Here is a 16,184-nt window from a genome sequence, read left to right as displayed (position 1 = left end):
CTGAACTAAGCAAAAAAACAGTAACTACTGTTGGTGACGACGACGACCGAAACCTTAAAAAGATAAAAGAAAAAGTCAGAGTTGTAAAAACCCGACACATACCAATGTATGACCCGTCTAAAATAATGGTGTCATTTATGAAACGGATGTCGAACCCGTCCAGAAAAAAAACCCTGGGAGGGTCGGTAAACATCCTCACTCTCTCACTCACTAATTTTTCTCTTTCACTCTCTCTCACTAACTTTTTCTCTTCCACTCTCTCACTAACTTTTCTCTTTCACCTCTCTCACTTATCTTTCTCCTCTGTCACTCTCTCTCTCACCGAGAATTTTCACGGCAGACCAAAATATACACACCACACCACACACACCTATACACACTATACAACCACTATATCTCAACATTTCTTCGACATTTTGTCCTTTTTATTTTTGTACTAGTCCTTAAATAAAATCTTATTGTCATTGTAGACACGTTAATGAGATTTAATACGTTATTTATTAAATCAATATTAAATATGACACGTATATACAATTTATAATACTCCCTGTTACCGTATGGGTTTTTTTATGTCTGTGTGTATATGTTGTTATGTGTTTTACTTCTCTCACGGTTATATAATTAGACACGTAAGTGAGATAATAGCCGTTATTACGTTATTTTAAATCATATTAACGGATAATATAGAAAGTAGTAGAAGGGATTGATATATAAAATTTAACATGGTGTTACATTTTTAGGGTTACAGGGGGTTGACGCGGTCAGTCTTGTAAGACCTTTTTTGAGGTCCAGGTGTACAGACAAGGTGGACGAAGCAGCGGGGTGCTAGGAGGTGATGTAATGGTTGAGACACAGAGCTTTCGACAGAAATAGTTTGTGTACCCGGTTTATGTCTCGTAAGAAATTTGTATTAAAAATTTCGATTGTCCGTCGGGAGGGTGATGTAGTCTTGACACGGCCCTGTTCGATTACAGTAAGATGCGACAATGCATATGTTGATATATTTACGATCAGACGGTCGATGTTGTGGAAACTGGCCTTTCAGCGGCCTCCATTCATCGACATTCGGCAGCGATGCGAATGCGCACGCATTAGATTGGCGGACGAGGCATAGGAGCATAACCATTTTTCCGATTTGGTGGTTGATGGGGGGGGGGTTGTTTTGAGTTGTATTATAGGTCCTTAGGCTTGTGCGAATATCTCTTGACACGATTTCATGTATCTTATTTATCTCATTAGATTAAAGCACAAAATTTCTTTATTTTGGAAGGGAACTAAATCTATGGAATGACATCAGGCTACACTCTTACTTCTCTTTCACTGGATGACGCCGCCATTCTGGTATGTAGTTTACAGAATTATCTCATTCACCAAAAGTGTGAAAAGTAGTTTTATTACTTTGTCAGAGGATTATAAATTAACTGGTATTGCTTCACATCCACAGTATTAATTGTATCATTAAAGGTAGGGTATGTAAATTTGAGAAACCAGCTCGAGTGCGCAAGAATTTGAAAATACACAGCCGGAAAAAAATCTGCCACTTCCTTACAGAGCCCCTTCTCCAACACACACGAACGCGCACATGACCAATGAGGGCACGAGATAAGTTTGTGCACAGATGGAAGGCTGACAGGCAGGTAGGCCATCCAGTTATTTTAGTCGGGCCGGCTCAGATGATTGGTCGTGCTTTTTACAGTACCACGGCTTCCACAGATGATATTTTTTTATGTATTTTTTGTCAAAGCACTTAAGATATTCATTGCTAGCGGGATGTTCACAGCATTCCATGGAATATAACAAAAAGTGTATCTCGAGCCGGTTTCTCAAACTTACCTACCCCACCTTTAAAGTCTGTGAGTAAAATCTCTATTAGTGTTTTTGATCTTCTACTGGCTCACCACAAGGGTGCGTCCTCTCACCCTGATGTTTATGTGAAGCAGTGATAGTGTGAGCTTTGATTATAAGAGCAGACATTTTTGGTTTTATGGAACCAATGTAGTGTAAATCATAATAACTTCTTTGATCTCTTGCTCTCAGTCCTGATGCTTCTTAACAACATGTTTTGGACTGCGAGCATAAAGTATTAGGCTGCTTAGAGGTAGTAGCACTAGATGTTGCTCTTTTTATCCCACAAGCTAAATGAGGTAACAATGGGTAATGTGGATATGATATCCTTTAAAACAACTTTAATGCTATTTGAACAAGTCTTTCTTGCATTTATGTAAATGCTACATGAAGACTTTATTGACTTGACACTGTGTTTTTAAAAGTTTACTGCAAACTCAATCACCCAAGTGGGGATAATAAAAGATAACTGCACTCTAAAATAAGTTGTGACGCACTTTACAAGAGACGTGGGGAGCATCATTTGAGGCCGATGACTAAAAGGAAAGAGCGTTGTAAAAATATGGATGCTCCGTCATGCATCTCCGTAAGACCAAGGCCCAAAAAGAGGAAAACACCAGCAGCTTACCACCGCCTGCGAGAGTCAGGCTTTGTCTTTCCTCAACGTGCGAGGAGTGTTAGGGATCCATCACACAGCAGTAGCATACTCTCTCAGTGACCTTGGTCTGTACCACTTTTGAAGATTCTCCAAAATTCTCCGTCATGTCATGAAGATTTGATGATTGTTGGGTGGTGGCTTGGTGTGTCTATAGCCAGGTGAGCAGGCTGTCTCTGTCCATGTGCGAGCCAGAGAGAACTGTCTCCATGTCCATCAGGAGGTCTGAACTGAGACCCTCGGGGATGCACGGCATCAGCTCCTCGCCATCGGACATCGGGAGCACAGGCATCGAATCCTGTAAGGACATCGAGGAGGTCTCCACTAAGTCACCTGGAAGAAGTCAGAGAAGAGGAGTAACATTAAAACAATTATTTGAATATTAGTGTTGAGCCGAGAGAATTTGGAAGGGCATTTTCACCAAAGCAGGGTCTCTCTCTTTAATACAGATGAATGTAGACCAGTGTGCAGAGGTGGGAAGTAGTGGAGTACAAATACTTTGTTACTGTACTTAAGTACATTTTTCTGGTATCAGTACTTTACTTTACGATTTTTTACTTTTACTTCTTACATGTTGAACGCAAATACCTGTACTTTCTACTTCTTACATTTCCAAACAGGCTGGTTCCTTTAGTTTGAATGTGTGTTTGGTGGCGTGATCATTATTATTTAGAGTCATTGCGTGCCTATTGATTTGAACACGATCCGTGTATCCATCATTTCCTGGGGCCTCATTTATAAAGGGATATACGCTCAAAAAATGGCGTACGCCAGTTTCTACGCAATGTTTGCGATTTATAAAATACTAACTTGACGGGAAAACGTGCGGTCCTCCACGCAAACTCTAACCCATGCGCACTAAGCACAAAAACGGGAGAGACGAGAAACTGCGACACCGTTGGCAGAAGGAAGAATGGAGAGAAATATGTGGAAATAATACCATAAATAAAATGTTACCTCTCATTTATCATATATGAAGAATTCATTTTCAAACATTGATTAAAGCCAATCTTAAAATGATTTAACAAACGCCTGTTTGAAACTCCTCAGTCNATTTAAATTAACCAGAGGACCAGATGGGGAAAACCCCGTATTGTTGTTGGATTGCATTATACTGAACATGTGTTCATTAATTGTAGACATCCTCATTCCAGCATTGGAATGAGGATGTCTACAATTAATGAACACATGTTCAGTATAATGCAATCCAACAACAATACGGGGTTTTCCCCATCTGGTCCTCTGGTTAATTTAAATAGTAGATAAAAGCCCAAACCAAAGCCACACTACATATATGGACTTTGCAGTGTGAAATAGCTCTGCTCTTTATTTTTGTTTCATTAAAGTCTGTTCTGCAGTCTAAATTACTGCAGACAAAATCACAATTGTTTAAGTAACTAATATTTAGGTTGTCTTAGTGTTTGATGAATTGGTTTGCATTTTATTTTTAAGTGTTTTAGTAATTGTTTCCCACTCCAGCATTAAATATAAGCTCCACAAAGGTAGTATTTATTGGCAATTAGTTGTATTGGATTGCATGATATTGTACAGTTGTAAAATGATTATGTCTACCCTTTGTTTAAGAAACGAAGCCACAAAGTTGCCATAAAGGCAAGGACACTATCTCTCCTTAGTGTGCAGCAGATATTGTATCTCTCCTGAAACAGGATCAATACTTCTTCTCACTTTTTCCAATAATAGCTTTATACATTTCTAATCATTTACCTTTCCATATTTTATCTATTTTTCCAGTCATAGGTTTTCAACAGAAAGACATAACACAAGTAACCATCTCAGCCATATTTGAAAACTTTTATCTAATTAAGTCAAATAATTTTTCCATGTATTACCAAAATTCAGTTAGCTGACTCCTAAAACTTGCTTGACTCATATATTAACTCTATGTGTTTTTGGTGGATCACAGTACAGTCATCCATTATACGAAACATAACTTGTCTGGAGTAATATAAATGAAAATAAGAATAGTACAATATTACAATCATATTTTTCAGGGAAATACAATCTTTCGTTTGAACCCATTAATGGGTGTAAAGGTACACCGTAACACTGTAAAATCCCTCACATGTAAATAACTCTTAACTAGTTCAAAAGTCAGTTAATTGCACTACAGAAGCACACTAAAAGATTCTGCTATTACATATCCAGATTGTTGACATATATGGATAAGATACATTATAGTTTCTAAAGTAGAGCAACATCGCAGCAATGTACAATGTTTTTGATTTGTTGTAAATACACTAAAACGTGCAAAATCCTGTAATAATCAGTACCATTAAGATATGAATTTGCTACCACACTATAGAGTTATAATTTCCTCTGTCCATGGCTGAAGTTTTCCACTCTTAAGACTTGTTTTGTAAGTGGGAATGATGCAAATATGTGCAACATACTAATTGTGGATGCTGTGTTCTTGGTATATTTTGTTTTAACTGCAAGAGCTCTCTGGTGCTGTAATACAGAAGGCAATCATTAAAAAGGGGAGCTCTTGAATTCTCCTCTTTTAGTTACTACTACTACTACTATATAAGAAAGTATATAATCTGTGTCTTTACCCGCTGGGTTGTTTCTGCAGTGTGTTTTATATTTTACTTAAATTGGAAGCTGTTAACAATTGGTGAGAGCGTTTCTTCTAACCAGCTTCTTTTTTACATTAAACAGTATTTAGAGGTGGAGACATTCATGTCATGCCCACATACAAAGCCAAGTCAACTAATATCTTCTAAATTAAACTACCATGGGCCTGGAGAGACTTACTGTTTATGCACACAATGCCACACACTACCTAGCCTTTTATTTATCTTAGCATGCATGACACTTGCTATGTATGTTACATATAATGATTTTTATTATCTTATTTACAGAGAATTTGGAGGAAATCAGACTTGTTTTGTACCTTTGTATGCATGTGCTTTATATAAATATATTTCTTCTTACTCTCACTGTAATCATTTTAAAGGAGTTTCTGTTGAATAAACTTTTAAATATACCTGACAAGTGGTGGATTCAAGTGTCTCTTATCAATTGTATGTTTTTGAAATAGCACATGGATGTCTGGCTTCTAATGTATTCCTATTTCTATTTGCACAATATGTTCCTTTTATTAGTTGATTTCAGTCGGGTATGAAAGGAAATGGCAGTTATCTAGGGGTTTCCGAAGTTATTCAAAACACTAATCTAATTAAAAAAGTTTTTATTTAAGTTCCAGTTTCATTATACAAACATATTCACACACCTGTCAGAAGTGTTTTCCCATTCATTCAACTGTATCTCTAAAGCCAACACATAGAAATAAAATAATAGATATATGAAACAATAAGATATTAACTTTTTACAGTACCATTGTTTTTGTTACAGTACCACTGAATGATTCACTCAAGGTTCAAGGTTCTTTATTTAGTCATACGAACACAGCTACAGTGTAGTTATGCCGATGACATTCTTAGGTCACAGGCTTCTCCAACATTGCAACACAAAACACAGATAAACAGAAAAATATAGTGCAAGTAAATAGTAAAAATAAAAATAGTTTAAAAAAGTGAAATAGTGCAATGAGAATCTACAGTCAAGTTATTGGAATATGATATATTAGGTAAATAGATAAATCATTTTAAAGTAGCAGCCAGATGAATATTTTGGATGATGTTTCAACAGTTCAGGTGTTTAACAGTCTTATTGCCTGTGGGATGAAACTGTCCCCGAGTCTGGTGGTTTTAGTCCGAATGTCTTGTTTTCCTATATAATCCTTGATTTGGTCAATATGATAACAACCATCACACAATCATGTGCGCTGATATTCACATTGTGTAATACATTTGAAAGCTTATAGATAATGACCTGCTCTTGAGTGCATCATTTCAAGCAAAAGGGATTTCCAGGTACCATAACATGACCTGAACTGAATCACAAAGTTCAGTTTCAAATCACTGAATGATGAGAAAGGTGACACACATAGAGAAAATGTGAAGAAATGACAGGGACTTTACATAAAAACACACAGGCTAATTATGTAAACTCCTTATTGAAAGTAGACATGTGGTGTGATTAACATCACAGCTCTCAGCACTGTGTACATTTTCGACACAGCATGGAGGCGTGGTTTTACAACAGGACGTTAGGGGAAGTACAGCAATCTATAATAACCTCATTCAAGAATTCTTTCTGATGATTCATTTGCAGACCTCTCTTCAAAGCCTCTATGTAAGTATCAAGAATGCTCTTTGTACCATTGATTTAAGATTACAATAGTATTGTTGTTATTGCTCTGGATATTTCAATTGTATATAGCCTACTATGAATATGCTCCGTTCGTAACATCTCTACAATACAATTGTAAAGAGATATGTATATCTCTTTACAATTGTATTGTACATTTTCATGTTTGAATGTGGCCTCAGATATATAGTTAGGTTACATAATGTAAACAATTTGACACATAGAGGTTGTCATTCATTTTGTTACAAATTAAAATGTAGTATAAGTGAGTATAATTGGCTGGATTTCACACATTTCGTTACAGTATTACATTTAATCATCCATTTATAAAATAGTTGCATTAGTGTGTTTGAAGCGATTGGATGTCCTGGTTTGCCAGGAGGACAGATAATGAAACTAAAAGTAATCCCGGGTAAAAATCGTGGTGATTCCGATGTATCTATTTTATGTAATCCATCTAAATATGCTGATTTTTGGTATGATGTTCTAATATTAGCGGAGGGATTTCCAGCAACATTCTATATTTTATTGACTGTCTCATTTTCATTTCAACATACCCGGAAGCAGTCATGCGCTGTCGTGATCTGTGACGGTCTCGAGTCGGGACTTTCCATATCGACTGAATTGGGAAACGGTGAGTAGACTCAGTGATGCTAGTGGAAATGACATGTTACCTTGCTGTCTTATTAATTGTCTCAACTCAGACAATTTAGTTTTCTTTCCGCCGTGCTGCTGCAAAGACTAATGAGTCGTGTTTGACAGTTAGTCGCGTTAACAGACGTTAGCGTTAGCATGCTAATGTCGATTGGTCTTGTCAAACTGGTTTCTGTGGGGCGTTACTATGTTAATATACAGTCTATGGTTGATACACATCACCCAGGAACTGCTTTGTTCTAATAAATGGTTCAAAGCAACAATTATAAATCAATCCAAATCTCTCCTGGTTATTTAATGACATAGTTAACAGTTAAAGCTGAATTGAACCACAAAATAACCAGTCAAACGGGAAATGTCTGGAAAGCAACGTCACATTTTCCATTTTGTACATACTCGAATATTTTCTTTGCCTCCTCTCCTGTTGTCCTAGTTTCGCCCGTGAAGGGGGAGAGGAGATAGGAGTCAAAGACAGGAGTCAAAGCACTTGTAAATCAAGTCAGATATACAAAAAAAAAGTAATATCCAGGTGAAATGACATTAACAAATATGGTTAAAACAGGGGTGGTATTGCTTGGGGATTATATCATGGTTAGAGATTATTCCAGATTCCAGTTTATTTTAAAGCTCAGGTTCCGAAAACATACGCCCATAGCTGCTTTGGCAACCCTCCTCAATTATAGAGTGAGGAGATGAGGAGGCAGAACATCCTGAAATGAGAAAGGCCCCTAGTATAATGTGACCCTGCCAAAAGAAAATACCAGTTATGATTATATTGTGAATGTGTAGCTAATTCACCACTTGGTCAACACTTTACTAACCTCAGTTCTCACAAAATTAACAGGAAATTGATTCTTTGAATTTCAGGTATAATTGAATATAAGTAAGACCTAATTGAACATTGCTTATTGTCATGATAAACCTGGCAAAGCTGTAACATATACAGACTTAAAGGTTCAAATCCTCCATGAAGAATTTCTACTTGAACCCAATTTAACATTTTCTGTCTGTTATTTTTCTTGATTTCTACAGGTCCTGCTATCATTAACCGAAAGAGGAGGGTCCATTATCCACACCCAAGAAGGATAACCTTTTTTTTATTTGGTTTTTGATATTCAAATATGGCAGATTAGACACCTACAAAAGAGATGTCCTAGAAGGGGGGAGGGGTTTGAGAGAGCATTTCCCTTGGTCTGTGTGTGTGTGTGTGTGTTTGTGTGTTCACTTGAGATATTTATTTAATTTCTAATGTTGGTTAAAATAATCACATTCTACATGATTAAATTAAAAGGGTCATACATGCCTGTGCTTAATATACAAGACAATCAAGTCTATACTGACCCAGGGTGAGAAAAACACTTTTTCTAATTTGAGAATGCATTTAATTGACTCTCTAAAAAAAAGTCTATTATTTTTTTACTGCACAGAATGTGTTTTGTTGGACGTACATCCACTGGGGCTTTAACTGAAAGAGAAATGTGGACGTTTCTGCAGTTAAATGTTCAGAGGAAGTACTCTCTGAAGGGAAAGGTGAAATGGATCCAGGTGTAAAGTTCAGGCTTTATGTTGGAAATAGGAGGTTAGAGGGAAATACATGACTTCATGCCCTTTGGAACCTCAGGCAGTATTTGCCTATGACGTGAGGGTGGTGGTGGTTGTGGTGGTGGTGGTTGCTGGACTGGTAGTTTTGTTTCTTCACTTCATTTCAAACTTACTTTCACTTCCTATTGCACTGAAGTCTTTTGATTTGAGTTGCATCCCCTCCCCTCCCCACATGCTCGGCCCATGATCTTCTACTTTCTGTTGCAGTGTGAGTGAGTGTGTGTCGCTGTAAGAAAGCAAGACCTTGGGTTCTCTCAAACCCCTTTCCCTTTTTAAGGACATCTCTTTTACCTTTTATATTTCTAAACTTTAATACAAAAAATGGAAACTCTTGTTCAACTAAAGAACAACCCCTTTCTGATGGGATTATGTCGCAACGGGCCTCCACCTGACCTGCAATATGATAACTCCTCAGGTACCGCTCTCTTTAATTGTGTTGTCTTTTAGATTTAAGCTTATGTGTCTTTTTAACTTCTGATGTGCTTTTAAAGAATCGATGTGTCAGTATGATGTCCTTTTTATCCCACAGAGCTCTTCCGCATCTCTACCTTTGCCCGGTTCCCAGCTTCAGGAGTTACAGAGCGGAGTTTGGCGAGGGCCGGCTGGTTCTACACCGGCGTTGGCGACCGTGTGCAGTGTTTCAGGTGCAACGTGACGGCAGATGGCTGGCAGGCGGGAGACTGTCCGTCTGAGAAACACCGGCAGCTCTCTCCTTCCTGCTCCTTCATCCAGAGTCTCCCGTCCACAGCCAACCTGCTCTCCTCCTCGCACTCCGCTTTCTCCCCGCTCCGCATCGCTCCAGCCGTCCCGGTAAGATCAATACAAGTTTCTTTAAAAATGACTAGACGAATATTTATTTTTGAAATGTTCTGGTATATTTTTCCTAAGTATATTAGACTGTATTATAGGGCTGTGCAATTAATCGTATTTTAATCTCGATTACGATTTTGGCTTGCAACGATTACGAAAACCACGTAATCGAAATAAAACGATTATTAATTTGATTAAAAAAAAAAAAAATGTAATTGTTTTTTTTTTTTTAAATGTTTTTTCAGTTGAAAGATACTTAAAGTTCAGGGTAATCAACTGTTAAAAACATTCTTTTTTCAATAAATGGATGTTTTCAAAGTAAATGGATAATCGTTTTCTATAATCGTGATATCAATTGTTGACCAAAAATAACCGTGATTATTATTTTCGCACAGCCCTACTGTATTATTGTCATTTGTAGGATGACCTCATATACAACCCATCTTTTCTTTTATTGTTGTTATACCTCAGTGTTATTATTGATTTGATCATTTTGTTTTTCATATTCTCATGTTTAAGTGTTAGGATTTGAGACCTTAAACATGTTGTGACCCCTTGTCTGTTCTTTACATTGGAGTACTATTGGATGTAAAGGGGAATGTGAGAAAAGAACTAATAAAGAATAAGTAAAAAAAAAAATGACTAGACACACATTTATAGAAATAATTTTAAAATGTTTAAGTTTTTAAAAGGCTTTATTAGTTATATGACAAGGCGTGGGTTTTGGCAATGACAATCTTAAGTGTCCTCCAACGATGCAACATACACTTAACATAAAACGAAAAAGATGTAAAATAGTATAATAGAACTAATTGTGACCATAGCTAAAGAATCAATATCAATCAATCTACTTTGTTTTCTTTGTATTTTGTGCATATAACAATAAAACCTTTTGAATCTTTGAATATAATTGTTCATAGAGCAACTCATCTACTCCTAAGTATGAATGTGTTTGTCTTCTGTTGTTGCATTTCCTAGTAGAATGAACCTACCTGAGTACATTTTCATATTTAGTTTGCATCTTGTTGTTCCAGCTTTCTGGTCCAGGCCCAGCTGCTCCTAACCCGGCAGTAAGCCAAGGTGAGGAGCCGGTGGGCTACCTGAACATGGCCTTCTCTGCTCCCCCCCCCTCCAGCCCGCTCAGCTCTCGGGGTGTTGAGGACATGTCCCACCAGAGACCGACGTGCCATAACCCCAGCATGCGCAGAGAGCAGAACCGCCTGGACTCCTTCCACCCGTGGACGCTCTCCATCATAACCCCCTCCGAGCTCGCCAAGGCGGGCTTCTACTTCCTGGGTCAGGGCGACCGAGTGGCCTGCTTCAGCTGCGGAGGACAGGTGTGTGTCCTCACGGAGGCACCGACCCCCCTGCCTTATGGAAGAGTGTGTACATGTAGAAGGAAACGAGGTGTAACAAACCGTATATAGCTCTTACCCTGGCTGGATTTAGAGATGTTGTAGAGAACAAGCCCTGCTCTGTCACATTCAAACATATCATACATAATGCAGTAAAGTCATGGTATAGAATCAATCATAATAATTGCCTAAAGAAATCTGTTTACGGGTTCTAAAAGATAACGATAGAAGTGGACAGAAGGCAATACTATAATCCTGCAGGTCGTATGTGTTTCAGGGTTCATTTCTTTAACAGGAAACATGACAGAAGTTTTCTGTTTTGTATTTGCAGTTGAGTAACTGGGAGCCAGGCGACAGAGCCGTATCCGAGCACCAGAGGCATTATCCGAACTGTCGTTTTGTGCGAGGGGACAGAGCCGACAACGTGTCGCTGGCGTCCGGAGGAGTCTCCTCTCAGCTGCCTTCAGGGGCCCCGGGCCTCAACAATGTGTCCAACAACGCCATGCAGCTGAGCGACGAGAGGCTGCTCACGTTTGTCAACTGGCCGTCTCGTATCCCGGTCCGGCCCGACCAGCTGGCTAAAGCTGGGTTCTACTATGTAGGTACGGATAATGTCACAGAGACCAGCTGATCAGACTCCGCTGACGAGGAGCTGCTGGGAGGACACTGAATGTTGGACTTGGAAATGATAGCTAAAGCCGGTCCATATCTGCATTATCAGCTTTGAATGCTAGTGTCCGGCAGTGGGTCAGTCAGTAGGGGCTTGGACTGGGAGCCGTAGGGTCGCCGGTTCAAGTCCCCGACCAGACCTAAAATATGGAGTGTGGACTGCTACTTGCCGTGGTGCCCTTGAGCAAGGCACCGGACCTCCCGCTTTCCCCCTCATGCCCACTGCTCCTAGTACTAGACTCCTGGTACTAGGATGGGTTAAGAGCTGAGAACACATGTCACTGTGTGCTCTGTGTCCCCAATTCAATAGTGATATGATAGTTTCGTGTTTACAGCTTGTTGCGCTCTCCCAACCTTAACTATTGCAGGTTAAAGGAGACTGAAAAAAAAATATCTTGGATTATTTTCAAAACTAAATAACATATTAATTCTGAAAATAATATGTGCACCCTTCCTGGTATAAGGCACAATTTGTATTACTTTAAACGCATTTCTTTAGGACCACAACATCAAATATACCTCCCAGAAGTTAAATTCTTAATGTACCTTTTCATTTATACCAATAACCTGTTGTGGATAAAGGTATTTTACTAAAACAGAAATGCCGTTGAAATGTAAATCTTCAAGCTGCCATTTAAATGTTTTTGAAACCGAGTTTACTGATAATGTCAATTCAAAGGTTGGAGGTTTTTTCCCTGTCCTTTCAGTAACAGTTTCCCCCGTGTGTGTGTGTGTGTGTGGGGGGGGGGGGGGGGTGTAACACACACACACATGACTTTCCAGATCTAAATTCTATTGGGGACAGCTGGTTTCTTACAACTCATTTGAATACTAAATATATCATTTTTTTCGGTAAACTACTTGGGTTTCAGGCAAAAGCAGAAATGAAAGATGGGGAAACAAACCTGCCTTGAACTGGTTTCAGTTGAAAAAGTCCTTTATCAGAAAAAAACATGTTTTCTTCTTTGAAATCCCCTTCAAATGACCCGTCACACTGAAAGTCCTTTGTTTGCCCTAAAGGTCGTAATGATGACGTAAAGTGTTTCTGCTGCGACGGAGGCCTGCGCTGCTGGGAGTCCGGAGACGATCCTTGGGTGGAACACGCTAAATGGTTCCCTCGGTAACCATACTGTTTCATTGTTGTTTCATTTTGGTTCAGAATGTGTGGACCAGAGCCCTTTGTACTTATACGTTTGTATTCCTCTGGTTTATTCCAGGTGTGAATATTTGCTCCAAGAGAAGGGACAAGAGTTCGTTCACCAGATCCAGGCTCGATTCCCTCGGCTGTTTGAGCAGGTTGGTAGCGAGCGGCACACAAGTCGTACACGTTTAGCCGAGAACAAGTCTTTAAATAAATGTTTTTTTCCCCCAAAAGCTTTTATCAAATGGAGACAGCCGCTCCAGAGAGTTTACGGATCCACCTGGTGAGTTTGGAAGGATTAGCTGACTAAATGGATTTTGGCACAATGTAAAGAGTCCTTGACGGACAGGAAGTGCTATCAACCAGCTTGACGGGTGTACTCTCTGTGTCTCAGTAGTTCACCTCGGCCCAGGAGAGGAGCGCTCCGAGGATGCAGTGATGATGAACACCCCTGTGATTAAGTCCGCTCTAGAGATGGGCTTCGAGCGTAGTCTAGTGAAGCAAACCGTCCAGAGCAAGATCCTGACGAGCGGGGAGAACTACCGCACCGTCCAGGAGCTGGTCTCAGACCTGCTGAGTGCCGAGGAACAGAAGAGGGAGGAGGAGCGAGAGATGGTGGCCGAGGCAATGGCATCAGGTACAGCTGACGGAAAATACCTTCAGATATATTCTGCACTGACATGAACCAAAATGAAATCCAGCTATCTTCATGCATTCTGAATCATTTCACTTTGTTCTGTTACATTAGATGGCTTCACCTTTGTGAAGAGACACCAGGCAGCGTTGATCCAGCGGCTGAAGAGTGTGGAGCCAGTGCTGGAGCATTTAAGGGAGCAAACTGTGATCTGTAAGGGTCTACTTTTTCTTTCTTTTGTTGGCCAGAGAGAGCCTTTATTTGAGAAACAGAGTGAAAGGGGAAACAGAGTGAAGGGGGTAAGGTACGAATCGGCTCACAAGGCAGAGGTCTCCGCATATGGGAGGCCCTCTTTTTTAATCATTGGATTTAATCTGCTTTAACAGCTGTTGCCCCATCTTTTAAATGTTTTGTAACTTTGTAGAAAGGACAGTTACTAGTTACTTTGGGACGCAGGATTTAGGTTTTAAGAGCTACATGTCTGGTCATTTTCAGGTATCATCAGAGTTGCAATAAAGGGAACACAGGGTGTCCGCGGGGTCTTAAAAAGTATTAAAAGTTGATAAATTAATTTAGCGAAAATTAAGGCTATTAAACGGCATTTTCCAAGGTATCACATTTTGTGGCTTGTTTTCAATAAGTATATAAATGGTCCAAAGAGGTTGTATTCTACAGTGTGCCTGAATGTAATCATTGCGTAGGTGTGTAGTGTGATTCTGTGTAGTTTATTTATGGCATCCCGTTGGGTTTGACGTCATCTGAACAGGACATAGCACGCTCACTGCTTGATAGTGTGCGAAGGTCCGTTTACGCCGGTTGCTAAGCAACATCGTTATGGGGAAATGCAAGTCTGCGTCCAAATGGTTGGAAGATAAGGAGGAAGGACAATCAATACTGTATATAGTCAATGTGAGGTAAAGTGTGTCGCCAAGGTAACCGGTTAAAACTCAAAGTGGAGATGAGGTCTTAAAATGTAGGAAAGGGTCTTAAAAAATTTGACTTCAGGATTCCTGCATATACCCTGGGTTAGGTAAGTAAGAGCGCTTTGGATAAATGATGTTTTCTGTTACTACATTAGGAAAAAAAGAATGGTAAATAAAGACAAAGCGCTTCATACGTCGGACGGAGCTACTCAGTAGATTGTGTTCAACAAGCCGTCTATAAAATCAACACGGATGGCTTTTTGTTCAAAATGTAAACTGTTGTTCTTCAGTTAATAATATTCAGAGCATGGCTGATCAGCTACTGTTGAGCAGAATTCAGACAGAGACTCTAATATGCAGCTTTAGCGTCTTCAGTTCTCTCTGCTGAGAGTAATACTTCCTGTCCCCCTGCAGCCACAGAGGAGTACGGCGGCCTGAAGGCTCAGACGTCGGCCCAGCTGCAAACCGCCCGGCTGATCGAGCTCATCCTCACTAAGGGAAACGCCGCAGCCGAGGTGTTCCGCAACTGGATCCAGAAAAACGACGTCCACCTGCTCAGAGATCTCATGGGTATGTCTTTATAACACCAAGAAGATCCTGCAGTATGTGCTCATACTAAACATTTCAATACAGTTGGTCATGAAACTAATACTGCCATGTTTAAGAAAAGGTCTAGTGGTTTATTCACAAACATTGTTCTGTCTAAAAAGCCCAACTATTAAGCATAAGATAGTTCTCAAGAAGTTAAAAGTTCTTGCTTTTTGTGTTGTTTTGTTTGCCTCATTGTTTATAAACCGACGTCTAAGCTAACTACATTTTAACTTTCACATTTTCAGCCGTGTCTAACGAAGCTGCATCACCAAGCCAAGATCTTTCAGGTATTAAGACAAGCATAAAAACTCACTATCCAACTTTTTTGTGTTTTTGATTTGTTTATCTTTGAAGCACTTTGTAACTTCTACTTTGATAAGTTTATCTTTGCTTAATATCGGCCCCATGATGTGAAATTTAAATTTCAATGTTAGATGAACAGCCTTTTGTATCTGATGTGAGATATGACCTAAATATACCTCCAAGTACATGACTCTCTGTCTTCTGTTAACGTTTGATAATGAATAAAATGTTCTATTTAATTCACTTGTTATCATCATCGAACATGTACCGGTAGATCAACGTGTTGGAAACGTCTCCTTTTTGTTTTGCAGACCTCCCCATGGAGGAGCAGCTGCGGCGCCTGCAGGAGGAGCGGACCTGCAAGGTGTGTATGGATAAAGAGGTCAACATCGTGTTCATCCCCTGTGGACACCTGGTGGTGTGCAAAGAGTGTGCGCCGTCGCTGAGGAAGTGTCCAATCTGCAGAGGCCTGGTGAAAGGAACGGTCCGGACCTTCCTCTCATAACCGGGGAGTCGTTCAGTCTCACAACATGTGATAGAAATGTTTAAACAGTTGAGGATATAATCCAATATTACAGATGTTATAATCAGTAGAAAGCACTGGGTGATGTGTTTGAAACAAGTATATTATTGATCAGAAGTATATACATTTTATCTGTAAAAATGTATGAAAAACTTTAATTACTAATTGTTATATGACCTAAGATTGTATTAAACTTAATTTATTTGAGATTGTATAACCACAGCAGTGCATTTCATGTAAAACAGT

At 39.4% G+C, this 16,184-nt stretch overlaps 2 protein-coding genes across 3 annotated transcripts in view; both read left to right on the top strand.

The window, feature by feature from the left end:
* Nucleotides 1-16,184, top strand: part of LOC104965286 (phospholipid-transporting ATPase ID-like) — a 718,806-nt gene that overhangs the window by 453,134 nt on the left and 249,488 nt on the right. The gene's annotated exons all lie outside the window — the stretch shown is intronic.
* Nucleotides 6,696-16,152, top strand: birc2 (baculoviral IAP repeat containing 2). 2 transcript variants are annotated; one of them, XM_010793508.1, is made up of 14 exons: nt 6,696-6,718; nt 7,301-7,367; nt 8,420-9,404; nt 9,519-9,799; nt 10,834-11,136; nt 11,486-11,756; nt 12,844-12,943; nt 13,041-13,119; nt 13,199-13,247; nt 13,359-13,601; nt 13,713-13,811; nt 14,936-15,091; nt 15,358-15,399; nt 15,727-16,152. In XM_010793508.1, exons 3-14 carry the CDS (start codon nt 9,311-9,313, stop codon nt 15,918-15,920), a joined length of 1,911 nt encoding a protein of 636 aa, XP_010791810.1. In that variant the 5' UTR covers nt 6,696-6,718; nt 7,301-7,367; nt 8,420-9,310; the 3' UTR covers nt 15,921-16,152. The 2 variants fall into 2 exon arrangements, with proteins under 2 accessions (XP_010791810.1, XP_010791809.1); XM_010793507.1 differs by having other exon boundaries at nt 6,701-6,718; nt 10,834-11,181.

The sequence above is a fragment of the Notothenia coriiceps genome, unplaced genomic scaffold (genome assembly GCF_000735185.1).
Source record: "Notothenia coriiceps isolate Sejong01 unplaced genomic scaffold, NC01 NC01_scaffold00037244, whole genome shotgun sequence".
NCBI classification, from domain to species: Eukaryota; Metazoa; Chordata; class Actinopteri; order Perciformes; family Nototheniidae; genus Notothenia; species Notothenia coriiceps.
This window is presented reverse-complemented; position numbering and strand designations above follow the sequence as displayed.